This window comes from Thamnophis elegans, chromosome 16 (assembly GCF_009769535.1).
Source record: "Thamnophis elegans isolate rThaEle1 chromosome 16, rThaEle1.pri, whole genome shotgun sequence".
Classification (NCBI taxonomy): Eukaryota; Metazoa; Chordata; class Lepidosauria; order Squamata; family Colubridae; genus Thamnophis; species Thamnophis elegans.
This window is the reverse complement of record NC_045556.1, coordinates 37,598,535-37,614,654: the sequence shown is the minus strand read 5'-3', so window position 1 is coordinate 37,614,654 and position 16,120 is coordinate 37,598,535. Positions and strand designations below refer to the sequence as shown.

General features: G+C 59.2%; 2 protein-coding genes across 2 annotated transcripts; both read right to left on the bottom strand.

Annotated features, from left to right (window-relative positions):
* Nucleotides 1-1,457: 1,457 nt before the first annotated feature.
* PHPT1 (phosphohistidine phosphatase 1) lies at nucleotides 1,458-3,716 on the bottom strand. Its single transcript, XM_032233647.1, has 3 exons — nucleotides 3,525-3,716; nucleotides 3,178-3,302; nucleotides 1,458-2,450 (listed from the first exon to the last, which is right to left on the bottom strand). The coding sequence occupies exons 1-3, from the start codon at nucleotides 3,667-3,669 to the stop codon at nucleotides 2,358-2,360; spliced, it is 363 nt and encodes a 120-aa protein (XP_032089538.1). The 5' UTR covers nucleotides 3,670-3,716; the 3' UTR covers nucleotides 1,458-2,357.
* A 2,560-nt stretch (nucleotides 3,717-6,276) lies between these two features.
* On the bottom strand, nucleotides 6,277-9,522 carry AJM1 (apical junction component 1 homolog). Its single transcript, XM_032233243.1, has 2 exons — nucleotides 7,350-9,522; nucleotides 6,277-7,265 (listed from the first exon to the last, which is right to left on the bottom strand). The coding sequence occupies exons 1-2, from the start codon at nucleotides 9,520-9,522 to the stop codon at nucleotides 6,301-6,303; spliced, it is 3,138 nt and encodes a 1,045-aa protein (XP_032089134.1). The 3' UTR covers nucleotides 6,277-6,300.
* Between the last annotated feature and the right edge of the window lie 6,598 nt (nucleotides 9,523-16,120).

The window sequence follows — 16,120 nt, the reverse complement described above, 5'->3', positions numbered from 1 at the left end:
AACGGAAGCCCAACTAGGAGACAAAGAGAGAAACCCCAAATGGGTAGCTCCCAGAGAGGATCTACTGGTCCTCCTGCTCCCCCTCTGGCTCTCCTCCGTGGCTCCAAGAGCGGGACATAAACCAGGTTGGTCAAGCAAAAGCTTGCACCGTGGAGACCGCAGGGGCGAAGGGGGGATGCTAACGATCCCGTTTAGGGAATTTGCACCCAAGAGTTCAGGGAGCAGCTCGGACCCAAATGCAGAAAGTAAGAGAACTGAATATTCAGTGTAAATCAATTCTCAGGGTTGGAGATAAAACCTCCGACTCTCCCCCCCCCCCAAACCTACCAAGGTGTCAACGGACAGAGTTTAGGGGGAAATGCCAGCCCATGGAGAAGCCGAGAGAATGTTTACTATCTACAAGGAACCACTTTTCTTGCATCTTAAGCAAACACAAGCACAGCCCAAAGGGCACATTTCAAAACACAGGAAAGGCTTTGAACTTTCCAGCAGGCATAAAATGGGCCCAGGAGGAGCAGGTGTTCAGGCTGGCTCCTTCCTTCCTTCGGTTCCCCCTAACCAAAGCTCCGTTCTTCCCCCTTTGAATCAGGATCTTTCCATGCCGCCCTAGCAACGGGGTGGCCTCCTCCTCTGAAACTCACCCATCAGCATCTGCAAGAGCAGGAAGGACAGCAGCCCCCAGGACCCCGGCATCCTGGGCCTGCCTAGCAGCAAGATGAAGTCTGCCCAGCTGGGAAGGACGAGGAGGAGGGAAGGCTGCTCCAGCAATAATGTGCCTGGACTTCAACCTCCCTGATCACCTTCCTTCGGAGACACGCGGCAGGGGCTGAGCAGGAGGGAAGCACAGCCCAGGCACAGGGTGGGGACTGGCCACAGGGAGGGGGACACGAGCAGGATGCTCACACCCATCTTCTGTGGGGAGAGGGCCCCAACGGCCTGGGCCCTTTCTTGGAGCAATAAAAGCAGAGCGCGGCAGCTGTGGACCAATCTGCCAAGCAAAGCAATGCCCTTGTGCCCCTGCTCCACCAAGTCTCAGCTTCCTTCCCTTGTTATGGGCAAAGGGGTTTGATCACTGGCTGCTTCTACCAGCCTTTTAATAAGGCAAAGGAGATGTCATCAACCACCGGGCCCTTCCTGATCTAACCTCAGCTCTGGCTTGGTCGCTGCCTGCCCCAGGAATGGGAGAAAGGGCTCTTCAGGCGAATTCTGGGCTGGGCAACATTGGCATGTCATCCTGGAGCCCCCTTGCTGAGAATGGGCTGCCGGGAGGCTCTTCCTCAGCCCACAGGGTTCCTTCAGCCTCTTGCTGGGAAGCGGTTTATGTTTTTATTGTGTGCCAGTGACAGAGGTGCTATTAACTGCCAGGCAGCTGTTCGGATGGAAAAGAATGAAGGACTCTTAAGTCACCTTGCTATCCAGCAGGAATGTGAACATTTGTCTTCAGTTCAGATCAGTCACAAGTTGTACACTCTTTTATTTAAATACACCCCGAGAACCAGACTGCGACAGATTGCAAAACCTTCTTTCCAAGAAAGTGAAGTTTCACAAGAGCTTTGTTGCTCTCACATGCAAGAAATCCAACTTCATTTCCGTGAAGGCGCCCTTGGACTTCGTGCAATCAAGTCATAATCTCCAGGAAAGATCTTGCAGACTTGCACGCTGTCCAGAAATCTCGTCGGCAGGGCATTAGCAGGAGAAGCCTAAGCACTGCTTTGCCCTGAACTGCCAAAGAAATCCATGTTTCCATGCTGGATGGACAGGAGACGGCGGAGAAAAAGCCCTCCTCGGCATGCAGTTTGGACCAGGCCCAGACCAGGGCCACGGGACTTCCCTTTCTAGCATGTTACATGAGGAGGTTACATTTACTGTGATTTCCAGGAGAAAAAGAAACCTACTGGCTACAGTTATCAAGACAGCAAAGCAACTTAAAACTGCAAGGGGAACCCTGCTGCTTTGTGTGCAGGCGAAGCGGAAGCATCGTTGCAAGCGGATGAAGACGATCTTTGCGAGTTTGCATTCTAAACAGTGCAGGTACCCAGGCTTATTACTTCAGCTGCTTCCTCTGCGTTTTCCCCAGTCCGCACAAACACAAAACTATCTCCCTCCCTTCACCGCTGTTTCTCTTAGTCAAAAGACACCGCGGGAAGCGAGTGGATCCAGGGGGATGCGTGAGGGAGCGTGACACCTTAGGCAGCGAGCGCAATCATTTATTTCCTTCTACCAACGCACAAGAGGTTTGATCACAGGACAGTCCAGTGCACAGATCCAGAGGCCGGCAGGTGTTCAACATGCGGCCTCCCGCATCTGTTCCCGCTTGCTGCTGTTCGGTCGCAAAGGTGAACTCTTGAAGGCAGTGGTCAGTAGCCTTCGTCGGCCCAGGTGACTTCGTAATCGGGATACCTGGCCTTCAGCTTCTCTGTGGCAATGGCATGTTTTGCTCGGCCAAAACCCTGCAAAAAGCACGGCCACATTACTCTGAGCGCACACGGTGCCTTGTAAGAGACCTGAGGCACGGCAGGCTTAGCATCTTTGGCCAATGGAGTCAGTGAAGCTGCTGCTCAGTTGAGATCCCAGCTCTGCCCTATCTGGACGAGTCTCTGAATCTTTTTTACACCGTCCTGCACAGTGAGGGGTTCCCCCCAAGCAGAGGCCCCTCGACCTTCCCTATCCTGGCTGTGTCCCCCTCTGCCCCCCAAAGGGATCCTTCCTGGAGGAAAAATGATCCTGCCCCAAAGGACTTGCCAGCCTTCCTATTTCCTTGCTGCTAATGGGGAAAGGTGGGAATAAGAGGGAGGCTGTCTGGAGGGGGGATTTCTGGGAAAGTGGGGGGGGGGCTCAAAGGAGCCGGGAAGGAAACCCTGGGGGGAGAGACTGAAGGGCCTCTGCGTGTTTAGCCTTCCTTGCCAGAGAAGACAGAGGAGGCTCCAGCACTCCTCCTTGGGCCCCGGAAGGGAGGCCTCTTCTCTCCTCCCAGGACCCCAACCCACCCACCCCCACCTCTCGTGGACGGAGCCAAGGCCGGCAGAAGCCGCAGGGAAGAGCGCCTCCAAGAGGAAGAGCCATGGCAGAACCAGGGGGGTTGCGCTGGATGGCTCGGGGTGCCCCCTACTCAGGGCCCCGCTAGCAGGCAGGCAGGAAGCGACGCCCGCCCACCCGCAGCCCCCGCGGGCTCCTTACCACGGAGTAGCCGTAGACGTGGATCTTCTTGGCGCCGCTCTGGTGGGAGATGCGGCCGCCCCCCAGGCACCGGCAGCGGAAGCCCCGCTTCTCCAGCTCCTCGGCCGCTTGATCGAAGATGTCGGCTGCGGGGGAAGAGCAGAGGGAGCGCTGGGCGAGCGGGCGGAGGGAGCCGGCCAGGAGGAGACCCCGAGACCCTCCTCTGTCCGAATGGTGCCCGCGGGCGCCAGGATGGGGAGGAGGCGGGGCAAGGATGGCAGCTGGTTGCTTGGCAACGGAGCCCCGCCCTCCCACAGCCCTCCTCGAGGCCCCTCCCACTCGCGGCCCCGCGCGCCGGGCGCACCTACCGTGGTATTCGGCCCAGGCGTGTCCGCGGATGATGTCCTTGCCGGGCCCGGGGCCCGCGGGCTCCACGCGGATCAAAACGTACTTGAAGACGCCGTCCGAGTCGATGAGCGCGTCAGGGATGCCGCCCAGCTCCCCGTCCGCCATCGCCGCCCCGGCTTGGAAGCTCCTGCGCGCGCATTCGCCGGTGCACCAATCGAGGCGCGGCAGCCGCGACTGTTCACCCAATGAGTCGCCGCGGCGAGCCTGAGGCGGCGACCAATCGAAGTGCCGCAGAAGGGGAAGGGGCGGGAGAAAGCCGAATCTTTCAGCATGCGCACCCCGCTCCTCGCTGGTACTGCCCAAGCCAGTCTGACTGGGGAATTCTGGGAGTTGAAGTCCACAAGTCTTAAAGTTCCCAGATTTAGACACCCGTGATTTAAGGGAAGCGGTTTAGTGAACCACTGTGCCTCTGAGCGTAGGCAGAGTTCTCCGCTGGACGCTGTTGCCGAAGTCGATGGGAGTTGTAGTCCCTCTCCCAAGGACGCCCACCCCCAATGAAGGAAATAGTGCACAATTGTGGGTTCAGAAGGGACCCGAAGGTCCTCTAGTCCAACCCCTGACAAAAGTCATTGGAGCCAGCACAGAAAAGCCAGCATTGTGCTTCACAAGCCCCCCACCTCACCCCACCCCCGCGGCTGCTTTGAGACGCTAGCAGAGTCCTAACAATGGGGGGGGCGGGTTTCCCACCCCACCCCTTTCCAGAAAATGCAAACATAGCACATTCAAGTTATAGTTTATGTTTATTCAAAGGAAATAGTTTGTCTCAGATTCATATATCTCTCTGTATCTATATATTTATATGAGCGAGTCTGGGTGTATATTTATACATTTATTCGTATATTTATTTATTTTATGATCCAAACCGCCATGTGGGGAAAACCAGCAGACCTGGAACAAGGATAATGTCGGAAAATGCGGGCAAGATAAAAAGTTTCTAACATTTTGTCCATTACGGCTTTTCCCGGCCTATTTTTCTAGAGAATGTGCTTTCGATTCCCCCACCCGACAAGCAGAATCCAAGCAAAGGGACCCACAAACTCCTCCCTGGGGAAAACGAGGGACGAGGGCGGCTGGACGGAAGAGTCATAAAGCTCACAAGGGAATCCTGGAGAAGGGACTTGCGGGGGGGGGGGGGAAGTGGATGGAAAGTGGGCCTCTGGTCCTCCAGATAGCTTGCCAGAGGGGGAAAGGGGGGGGGCTGCCTGCAGACCAAGAGCTCCTTTCCCCCTTGATAGAGGGACTTTTCTTTGGAGGGGGGGGCAGGAACTCTGTGGCTTACCAAAACAGGCCATGCCTTACAGTATAGTGCCACAAATGAATCAGCCACCCCCTGGTCACCATGGGGCAATGCCAGAGCAAAGGGATATTCCAGCTTCCTCCCTCCAGCCATACACATTTGGGGTCCTGAGGATGCTCCCACTGCAGTGAAATACACATACACACACACACATGCAGCCCTCTTTCCCCCCGCCCCGGTTCCCCACAATATCATCTATACCTGGCCCTGGAATCCCCTCCTCCCCTCCCTCTTTCGCTTGCTCACACAGACCTAAGAGATTCAGGAAGATGCAGCTGCCCTTGACAGATTCCCCAGCCTTCATCGGGGGCCTGAATAAACATGGGAATGGAGAAACCGGCAGACTGTCCTCTCCAAGGGGGAGAGCGACCTGGCTGGCAGAGCAGGGACTCGTGCAGAGACGCTGGAGGCTGTCTCCTTCCCAAGCCACAACCTGCCTATCATCGCTTTCTTAGGTCCCAAGGCTCGGAATATGGCAGCAAGCTTTGGTGCTTCCCCAAGAGGCAGAGCCCGGGAGCCCTCCCGCCCACTCAAATCGATGTTGCGTTATACATTTTCCTTCCCCAGAGACAAAAACCATCCATACAGCCCTCCCCACCCCCAATTCCCCATGCGTAGCCAACCACCTTGGGACTGAGGCTCTCGTGCGCAGCCCTTCTTCCCTCTGCCAGGCGAAGCTCCTGGCATCCTCCGCTTTCCAGCCGGCAGTGACCCCCTTCCCACCTTCCTGTAAGGGATGGAGCATCACCGTAGCAACCGCTTTTCCTCCCCACAGCTTCTGACCTGGATTTCTCTGCCTGGATTTTTTTTGGGGGGAGGCATCACTGGTGGGAAGCGGCTCACCCTCCCTTGCTCCCTCCACATACAGTGGGCCCAGGCCGAGAGCCCCTTCCCTTGTCCTGGTTTACTACAGGATAGCAGATGGGAGTGGGGAGGGCAATACTGCAGCCGAGCCTCCGCCAAGCCCGGCTGCAAAGATGGCAAGATTAAACTGCCAGGGAGAAGGAACCCCCCACTGAAATGCTAGTGGCAAACTCTCCCCCTACCTCATTTTTATTCTCCAGGATCAATTTTTAAAAATAAAGGAAATCGATCCATGAAGTAAGAACATTCTTGTCTGGAGGAATTCAGAAGAAAAACGGACTGTAAGGCTGAGGATTGTTTTCTTAACGGTTGACCAAGAAAGCCTGGAATTCCTAAAATATCCGCTTTTCTGAAGGTGATCAGATTTGGACCCGTCCTTCAAACGATGACGAATGTCCAGTAAGAGCAGAGGGCCACCAATGCAGGCCCACTCTCTCCCAGGGGCCCCGTCCCTTGCTGGGCCCCACCTTGGCCACTCCTTGCTCGGAAAGAACCGGAAGAGACTAACCATCACCTTAGCACTGATGTAAGAGGAGAAGGGAAGAGGCCGCTGCCCTCTGGCCATACCGCTGGGCTCACATGATGTCGTCCAGGAGGTTGGGACTGGCCACCCAGTCGAGGGTGCGCGGCTCAGAGGCGGCCATGATCATGCACATGAACTGCTTGCCAGTCCTCTTATCCATGGGGTAGATGGTGGTGGGCGTGAAGCGCTTGTTGCTTTCCACAAAGGCACACAGCTGCTCGTAAACCTTCGGGAATTCGTGCCGCAGGAAGACGCCGCGAATCCGCAGCTCGCGCTGGATGTTGATGAAGCAGACCTCTCGCGCTTTGCGTCCTTCCTCGCCGTCCTTGTCCAGGTCGGCCGTGCCGGGAGGAGGCGTCAGGATCAGCGTCTCCATGTCTCGCTCCTTCTTGAGGATCTTCTTCTCGGGGCTGGAGGACGCCAAGGCCATCTTGGCATACTTGCGGACGGTTGGCACCTGTACCTTGGGGGAGGGCCGCTCGGGCACCTCCTGCCCCACTGCCACGGTCACGTTCAGCAGGAAACATTCCTGGGGGTCGTACTGCTGGCCCGCCTCCTGCAGCTCCTGGGCGTACTCCCCGAGGTTGTCGGAATAGCCCTCCAGCTCCCGCAGTGACAGGTAAGTGGGGGACATCAGCAAGCTCTCCAGGCCAAACTGCAGGAAGTTCTCGGCAGAGCCTGAGCTGGGGAAGCCCAGGAAGAGCACCCCTCGGCCCCGAGACAGGAAGCCCACCTTGGCGATGCGGGAGAAGGCCTTGTGCACCTCACCGTTCTCCCGGCAGAACTGCAGCACGTGGCGGCAGGTGCTGCCGATCCGCCCGTAGATGCAGCTCTCCTTGTGGGTGTCCCAGTCCTCCCGCCGGCAATGGCGAGAACAATAGTAGGTGTAACAGCTGTGGCAGGACTTGAAGTAGAGGCAGGCGTTGAACATGGTCTCCGTGCGGCGGCACTTGGCGTTGGAGCACATCATGAGGTCATCCTCGTCTGCGCTGAGATCTGGGGAACAGTCCTCCGGGCCTTTCTCCAAGGGCCTGGGAGGGTCCGGGGGCTCAGTGGAGCGGCGGCCCTGGTCCTTCCAAAGGTCGGCATGGAAGGAGCTGCGGCCAGGCTGCTCTTTGGTGGGGTGGGGCTCCGAGGGCCTCCAGGGGTCCGGCTTTTTGGGAGGCAGCCCCAGCCCATCGCTGATCAACTGCCGCAGCTGATCGGCCAGGTTGCTGACTTCGCTGGGTTGGCAGACGGAAGGGGGCTTGTAGTCGATGACCAGGTCAGTGATGAGCTCGTCCAACTGCTCCAGGCTGCGCTGACGGGCGGAGCTGTCCTTGGCACCAGGGTCTGGGCCGTAGGACTGGTGGGGAACGTAGGCCCTGTCTCGGGCGTCCCCTGAATCCAGGACATCCCAGCTGGCTGAGCGCCTGTCGTGCTTGCCGAGCCCGTGGTTGGCTCGGATGTCGTTGTCCGTGATGGTGATCTCTGGAGTGACGAACCAGCCATGGCGCCCCCTGTCGGCATGCATCTTCTCCACGAGGGAGTTCTCCGAGAGGGAAAGGGCAGCGTAGCGCTTGGGAGAGCTGGACAGGTTCACCACCACTGGTTGGCGCCGGTCATCAGGGGAGAAAGCACGATGTGGGTCCCGAGACAGCAGGTTCTCGTAGCTACGGCCACGCAGCAGCTGGTCTTCCCGGCGCACATGAGGGGTCAAAATATTGTCCCAGGATTTGGAGTAATGTCTGGTGTCCACACCAAGCCGGGGAGGACTAACGCTGTAGCTGGCGTGCCAAGACGACAGCATGGCTTGGGAGGCAGGCTGGTGAGCTGGAAAGCGGGCCATCTGCCAGGCTGGGTAGGGCACCGTCCCCCTTTCAGGGCAGTACCAGTCGTTAAACTGGACAGAGGGAGCCATGCGTGAGTGGGGGTAAGTGCGAGACAGCGCTTCCCGCTCGTGGTATTTCCCGTAGTCTTCCGTGTAGAAGATGCGTGGGTTGGCCCTCAAGGCGGGGTAAGGCCTGGGGTCTTCTGGGTAAACCGCTTTTCCAGGGAGGGTCCTGGGGGTGTAAAGGCGAGGGTCGTCCCCATAGAAAGTCTGAGCAGGGGCCTCCTGAATGGGAAAAGGGCCCCTGCTTTCCTCCACAAGGAAGCTCCTGGCCGGAAGAGGGTAGAAGGCCCCTGGGGGAGGAGGCTCTTCTGCGTAGAAGGTTTGGGGCGGGAGGACCTGGCCCCCATAAGGGGGAGGGTAGGACTTGTAGCTGGAACTCTTCTGAGGGAAACTGCCTGGTTCCTCTGTGTAGAAGAACCTCGGGGGCACGTAGGGAAGGTAAGGAAGGCAGCCGCTTTCGGCCACAGTGGGACCTCCATCACAAAACTCGGGGGCGTAGGGGGCCAGCCCTCGGTGTTCCCCACTGTAAGTATCGCTGGGTGTGGGAGTCCGAGACATGGGCACTTGCCGGCTGCTGGGCACGGTCAAGCTGTGGGGCGTCCCTGGAGGCCGAGGCCAGGGCAGGAGAGCCTCGCCATGGCCGTGGGACCCCTTGGCACTGCGAGCTGCATGCAGTACGGCAGCCTCATCCGGCTTGATGTCCACCCGGCGCTTGACATGCACGCTAGGCGGCGGAGGCCTGGCAGCCGGGGCGGCCTCTTCGGGGCAGTTGACTCCTGTGACACAGAGGGGTGAGATGCGGCTGCCGCCGGCCCGCTGAGGCTGCAGCTTGATGGGGTGCACCTCGCTCATCAGGGCTTTCATGGAGGCATAGCTGCTTTCCCGGCGAGGGGACGCTTCTACCCGCTCAGGCTCTCGGGGCACTCGGTAGACTTCCCGCCCTCTCCTAGTGGGGGCCGGTGGGGAACCCGAAGCCACAGGAATGACCACAGGCGTGAAGGTGGATTTGGCGCGGGGGGCGCTCTTGGATCGGGCCCGTCTCTTGGGCTCGGCTCGGGAAGCCGCGTCCTTCACCTGGGAAACATAGTTTTCCTGCACAGCGGCCCGGAGAGACACCCTCTTGCCGCCGGGAGTTGAGGAGGGCTCTGGCGTGGGAGGCCGCCGGGAATGCCGCTCCATGGCGGGAGTGACAGGCACCGGTGGGTCGTCGAGAGACTCCAGGAAGTCGAAGCTGCGACAGTGCCGCTTGTTGAAGTGCTGGGCAGGCGGGTTCTTGAGGGCAGAAGACATGGAGGAGTCACATCGCCTGCTGGGCTGGCAGAAGGCAGAGCGGGTGGAGGCCACCGGGACGTCCTGACACACGGCAGACACCAGGACGTCAGGTGGGTCTGTTCGGGTCATCTTAGAATCCGAGTCCAGCTCGTCTCCAGCCCTCCTCAGATCATCTCAGTGAAGGCAACCAGGCCTGGAAAGAGGGAGCGAGAGGGCGCTAAGCAGTGGGCCCAAGCACAGCACCCACGGGGAGGTGGGGGGGGTGAGAGGCAGGCCAGGGGCCGCTCCCCCCACCAGCTCCCAGGGTAGGAGAATGGGGGCTGGGATGATAGGCAGTGATGGCTGATTGACAAGACAGAGCTCTGGTCAAGGAGCCCCCCCTTCCTCTCTCCCCCCCCCCCATGGCTCAGGTTGCCATCAGCCAAGCGCTTCCTGACCCACTGGCAGCCTCACCCTACAGGCCTGGCCTTCTGATTAGAGGGGAAGCAGGCCGAATGGCTGGCATTTTTGCTAATATTCACGAGGGAGCAGACACAGAAACGCAAGCTGGTCTCACTCCTAGACCGCACGGTTACCATGGTTTCTCCTCCCTCTCTCAATCACTCTCTCTCTCACACACACACACAAACCCCTCTCTCTTTTGGGAAGCAATGCATGCTGGGAAATTCCAATGAAGGCCAGGAGCAGGGGAGATGCTCTGTCCGGTTCAGATACAGACCAAGATCAGGCACTCTGATCCCTGGGATCAAACGGGGAAGGCAGAATATAAAAAAAAGGGGGGGTCTCATCTGTTTTTAACCCCCCCCTGCAAAAGCCCCGTGGTCTCTCCCGCCTCATTGCTGAACTATGAAAAGGGGGCCCTGAATCAGAGAACTCCCCATCATCAGCCCTGAATTCCAGGGAAAGGGGGGGGGGATGGAGGGGGATCTCTTTCATTCCTGCCACGTGACTCAGAAACCCCCACTGGGGACCCCCTACCCCCATTAGGGCTTTCATCCCCTGCAGCCTGGCCAAACCACTCCCTTCCTTTCACCCACCCACCCCCTCCCATTTCCCTTCCCAGGGCCTGCATCTTCTGCAAAACCTTTTCCCTGCTTGCAATCTATTTTGGCAAAAGCCAAGGCAATGCTCCAAAAAGGCTATTTCAGCCCCCCCCCCCGTCTTCGAGGAGGGAGGGGACCCGTTTACAAAGCCCCTCCAAGCCAGAAGAACCCTGGGAGCTCCGGAACCGAAGCGTGACACGGGGGCTGCCAAGCGCTGGCACTCCAAGCACCGGGGCAGTGCCAGTTACGGTGTTGCCAGGCAACCCCCCCCCTCCTTCCGTCCTTGGCCCGGGTGCCTTTCCTGCCATGTCTGGCGTCACAGCGCTCGTCCCCTGGAAGCGGGGCCTCCTGGCACAGGACCCCCGAGGCCGAGACCGCCAGGAGGTCCATCTCCCTCTGCTGACCCTTCCCCCACGGCCATCCTCTCCCCACAGCCCTGGCAGGAGGCCTCCGCTACCATTCCCCTCTGGGGTGGGGGCTGTTTTGGGAGGGATGGAACTGGCCTCAAGGAACTTCCATCCGAGGACAATTTCAGGCCAGACCTCACAGTGGCCGTGGACTTGGCCAACCACTATACTCTCCCCTCTTCCTTTTCTAGGGCCCCTGCACCAAACAGAGCGTGTGCAAAGGGCTGGGGGGGAGGGAGGGGGACCAGGTGGGGATCAGCTCACACACCTGGGCTTCCACCCTTGCAATGTCTGAACGTCACCATCCCATCCCCCCCCACCTTTACATATACTCTGACTCACAGCTTGGGGAGGAAATGCACTCTGCACGCGCCTAGAGGTGTCTCCCTCTGTCCCACAGCTCGGCAGGAGCCTCTGCTGGAACACAGCTGCCCTCTGCCTCGGAAGCCTCGGGAAGGAAGAAGATGCGCCAAGCAGCCGAAGGGTTAAGGGTAGGAGCATCAGGCGCCTTCACCGGAGTGCTCCCCCCCCCCCGACTGCCTTCCACCGGGATGACACTGCGGGTGATGGAGAGGCAGCCCAAGGGGCCTGGCCATCGGGAGGGCATCACGCAGGGGACCCCCTCTTCCCCCTCCCCCCAAAAATCTGCCTTCTCCCCCACCAACATTGTCTACCCACCTGAGCGAGGCAGCGGGGGGGGGGGGAGGTGGCACAGGAAGGGATGCCCCTCTGCATGCCCAGAGAGATGCCAACACTTGAAAGGCGAAGCGGGCGGGGGGGGGGGCTCCCTCTTCACCATACGTCATGGCTGGCGGATGGATAGCGCTTCAGCAGGAGGCGGGGGAGGGGACCAGGAAGATGCTCCCAGATGAAAGAGCCACGGCAGCCCCCAGCCCGGACCCCCTTTGCTGCTCCTGGGCTTGACGGGGGGAGCCCCCTCCCACTTGCAGCCGGGGATGCCCCGAACTCCCCACTTCCAGGGAACAGGACTCTGTGCCCAGCCATGCACGCCATCCCCCTCCCCACTGCACCCCCTCTCCCTTGCCGCAAGCGCCGGCCTCCTCACCTCGCCTGGGTGCCCGCAGAAGAGGCGCCCCCTCCCCGGCTCCGGCACCTGCTCGGCCGCCGGCACAGACCCCTCCTGGACTCCGCAGCGCCCCCAGCGGCCACCGGCAGCCCTTAAAGGGGACGCGTCCAGCGCAGAGGAGGCGGCAGGGAAGCCCCGGGAGCAGCTGCCTCCCTCGGCCGGGCAGAGGAAGGGGAGTTGGCCTCCAATCTTACACAGCGTGCTCGCCCCCCTCCTAACCGTCCCCACTGAATTTGCTTTGGGGGAGGGGGAGGGACCCAAGCACAGCTCCCTCCTTCCCAGCCCAGGAGGGGAATGGCCCTCCCAGCCCAACCTCTTCTTCCTCACCCACCTTGGCAAAATCGTGCCAGAGAGAAGCCCACAAGCAGAACTGGAGGTAGACTGGCCCTGCAGGTAGACTGCCTCTGAATCTGGAGGTATTTAGCCCCCCCCCCCCCCGCCAGCCCATGGAAGCCCTGTTTACAGGACCCTTGGGGAAAAACAGACAAGTGAGCCAGAAAATGCCAGAAACGTCTTCTCACTTGGCAGGCTCCTGTTGGCACCCCTTGTCCTGGGCAAAGCATCCAGCCATGCTGTTCCCCTCACCCGAGAAAGCTGCCCGACCTGCTATGGAGCGGGACAGGGCTGGACCCCTCCCCACTTGCTTGGCCAGAGCTCTCCTCTGCCCCCTGCTTGTCCCACCCCAGCCCCCCCCTCCAGCCCCAGGGAATCAGAGGCCAACCTGTGGCCCCACACCCGGTACAGGGAAGGCTGTTTGGGCAGCTTGGCTACAAGCAAGCCAAGTCTCACTCAGGGTGACGTTGCCAGGAAGAGGCAGAGGCGAGGGAGGGGGAAGGAAGAAGGCGAGCACCTGTCTCACCTGCAACCAGGTAGGCCGAATCTCAGGAGCCAGGAAAGGCTGGGCCGGCCAGAAGTCTACCCTTCTCTTCCCAACAGTTCCACTCCCTCCATCTGACATTCACCTTCTTGGATCAACCACGTAACATGGACGTGACGGGGTGGCTTAACCATTCGCTCCAACTGGTTGCACCTGGCATTCATGCTACACTGCTCCTGAACGTGGAGGCTCTTGTGGCTACAGAAGAGGCTCCTCAGCACATGTCATGCTGCGAGAGGCAGAGGTTCCTTAGCACCGGGCATCTTGCCCTCCTGGGGACGGGTCAGCACCCCCACCACCTCTAAACCCGCCACAAGCCAGGAGCAAAATCTTGTCATAAAGCGAATCCAGCATCAAGGCTCCTCTTCTCTGTATGTCTTCTGTCCCCCAGCAGCTGTCAACCCAGATGGGCAGAGCTGATCCAGAGGTAGCCCCTGCCGCCCACGGCCCCTTTGGGAAGGCCCTCCTCCACCTGCCCAGCCTGCAGCCTGTTCGGGATGAATCATGAAGCTTGCAAGGAAAACCCTTCTACCTTCAGCAGAGGAAGGGATGGAAACATTCGATCCGCTTGGACGAAAACACCCCCAGCATTTTAAAATGGCCGCAGGGGGCCTCTTCCCCTCGCAGGCGGCACCTTTGGCTGCCTGGGTACATCCAGCTGAGCCTTCGGCTTCCATTTGGGGGGCTCGCAGGGCCCAGCTGAATTTTCAGCCTCACAAGCTGGGCATGAAGTCCGGGCTGCCACCAGATCCTGCTGCCAAGCCTTGTGGCTGTTTGACCTCCCAGCCGGCCATCTGGCTCCCTCCTTTTAAATCTGGAGGCTGGATGAGGATGGCTGGTTGTGGGGGGGGGCGCACGAGAGGCAGAGAAAAGCTCTGGGCACCAGGTGGCCTCTTTGGCCTCCTCCTCCGGCCGGGATCCCTCTAAGGCTCACTTGCTGGGAGAAAGGGGGGGGGCTCAGCCTGGGAGGGATTAGGTGGTAGGGATGGCAGCGAGGAGGAGGAATCGCCCGGCCTTTGATCTGGGGCTGCACAGCACAAGGCCCATCATCCACCGTCATCTACCCCCTAAGGAAAATCTGCTGCATCAAGGAAGGCAGCTGTGGAAGAGGATGCAAGTGGTGGCGATGCAACTCTGGCACTTCCTCCCAAGGCGGCATCTGGGCTGGGAGCCTGGAGGTCGTCCTTTGCCCCTGCAGCAGGCATGGACTGCAGAAACCCCTCGGGAGACACACCTGGAAGCAGCCTTCCCTTGCCCACCCCGTAGAAGCACCCATTTCCCACACAGGGCGAGAGGCAGGCTAGGAGCACCAAAGGCTTGGCAGCTGCTCCTGCAGGAGTCACTTGGCGAGAAGGGTGGCGTAGGAGAGAACGCCCAGGTCTCCTGCCAGGCCCTGAAGGGGAGACTCGGCCCATGTTCAGACAGAGTGCAGGCGCTCTACATTGGGCAGCCCTTGAAGAGCGTTCAGAGACTCCAGCTTGTCCAGAATGCAGCTGCGCGAGCGATTGTGGGTGCACCTCGATTCACCCACGTAACACCTATCCTCCGCGAGCTGCACTGGCTGCCTATTGGTCTCCGGATACGCTTCAAGGTGCTAGTCGTCACTTATAAAGCCCTACATGGTATCGGACCTCGGTACTTGAGAGACCGCCTCCTGCCAGGTCTCCCAAAGACCTATTAGATCCCACAGACTAGGCCTCCTCCGAATTCCATCTGCCGGCCAATGCCGATTGTCGACCACCCGGAGGAGGGCCTTCTCTGTGGCTGCTCCGGCCCTCTGGAACGATCTCCCCGTGGAGATTTGGACCCTCCCTACCCTTCAGGCTTTCCGTAAAGCCATTAAGACCTGGCTGTTCCGGCAGGCCTGGGGCTGTTGAGTTCCATCCCCACTCGAATTGGTGTGTTTGTTGAGACCTTTTAAACTGGTTTTGTATTGTTGTTTGTCTTGTTTTTTTCCCCCTTTTGTATTGTTCCCTTCCCTTCCGGTTTGTTTGCCGCCCTGAGTCCCTTCGGGAGTAGGGCGGCATACAAGTTGAATAAAACCTCAAACCTCAAGAGGCAAAGGCCTGCTGAGCGCAGGGCAGGCCCCACAGAAGCAGCTGCATCCATGGACATCTGGAAGGGGGACGCCCAATTCTGCCTGGGACCAGCTCCAATCTGCTGAAAGCCACAGGCTGCTGCCCTCTTGGGAAACAGTTGCTTATTGGGGTCTGCCGTGGGCGACTACCCTGTTGGCCGCTGCCAGGCGAGTCCAGATTCCTGCAGCTGAAGCCAGCCGATGGCTGAATCTCACGGGGTTCAGGAGCGTCTCCTGGATGGGCTGGGAGGTGGAAGAGCCGGGCAGGCCGACCAGCAGGGTTACATCAGGACGTGGCAACCCAGGTACCTGCCAAGCACAGGAGCCCTTGACCCCCAGGGTTATGGTCTTCAGAGAAGGGGTGGTCCCATGCCAGTCTCCCAGGAACACCCAACCCCTTCTCTTCCCTTAGCTTTTTTGCGGGTGACAAGGTAGGGAAGAATCCCACCAACCTTTCCCCCCCCCGCCCTCCTGGGGACCAGAGCACCACATCCAAGGGGCTACCCTTGAAAAGCGTTCGGAGACTGCAGTTAGTTCAGAATGCAGCCGCGCGGGCGATATTGGGTGTGCCGAGGTACACCCACGTTACACCTATCCTCCATGAGCTGCACTGGCTATCAATTGGTCTCCGGGCTCAATTCAAGGTTTTGGTTATTACCTTTAAAGCCCTACATGGCTTAGGGCCAGGATACCTTCGAGACCACCTGCTGACACATACCTCCCAGTGGCCGGTAAGATCCCATAGATTGGGCCTCCTTCAGATGCCGTCGGCCAAACAATGTCGGCTGGTGGGCCCTCGGAGGAGAGCCTTCTCGGTGGCTGCTCCGACTCTTTGGAACCAGCTCCCCCCAGAAATCCAGACCATACCCACTCTGATGGCCTTCAGGAAAGCCGTAAAAACTTGGCTATTCCGGCAGGCCTGGGGCTGTTGACCTCACTGTTGAGGTCCGGCCCCGACTAGAATGAATGTATGAGGGGTGTCTGTTGTTTTAAATTGTTTTGTCGTTATGTGCTTTTTATATTTCTTGTAAGCCGCCCGGAGTCCTTTGGAATTGGGCGGCATATAAAAACTCCAAATAAATAAATAAATAAATATCCTGCCTGGCAGGTTACCACAGCAACGCCAGCGGTGGTGGGTGGCAATGCGGGATGGCAAAGGAAGCCTGGAGCTCAACCACTGACAACAAAAAGACCCCCGGGTTCACTCACCCTTCCTGCACAAAATACAAAGGCCAG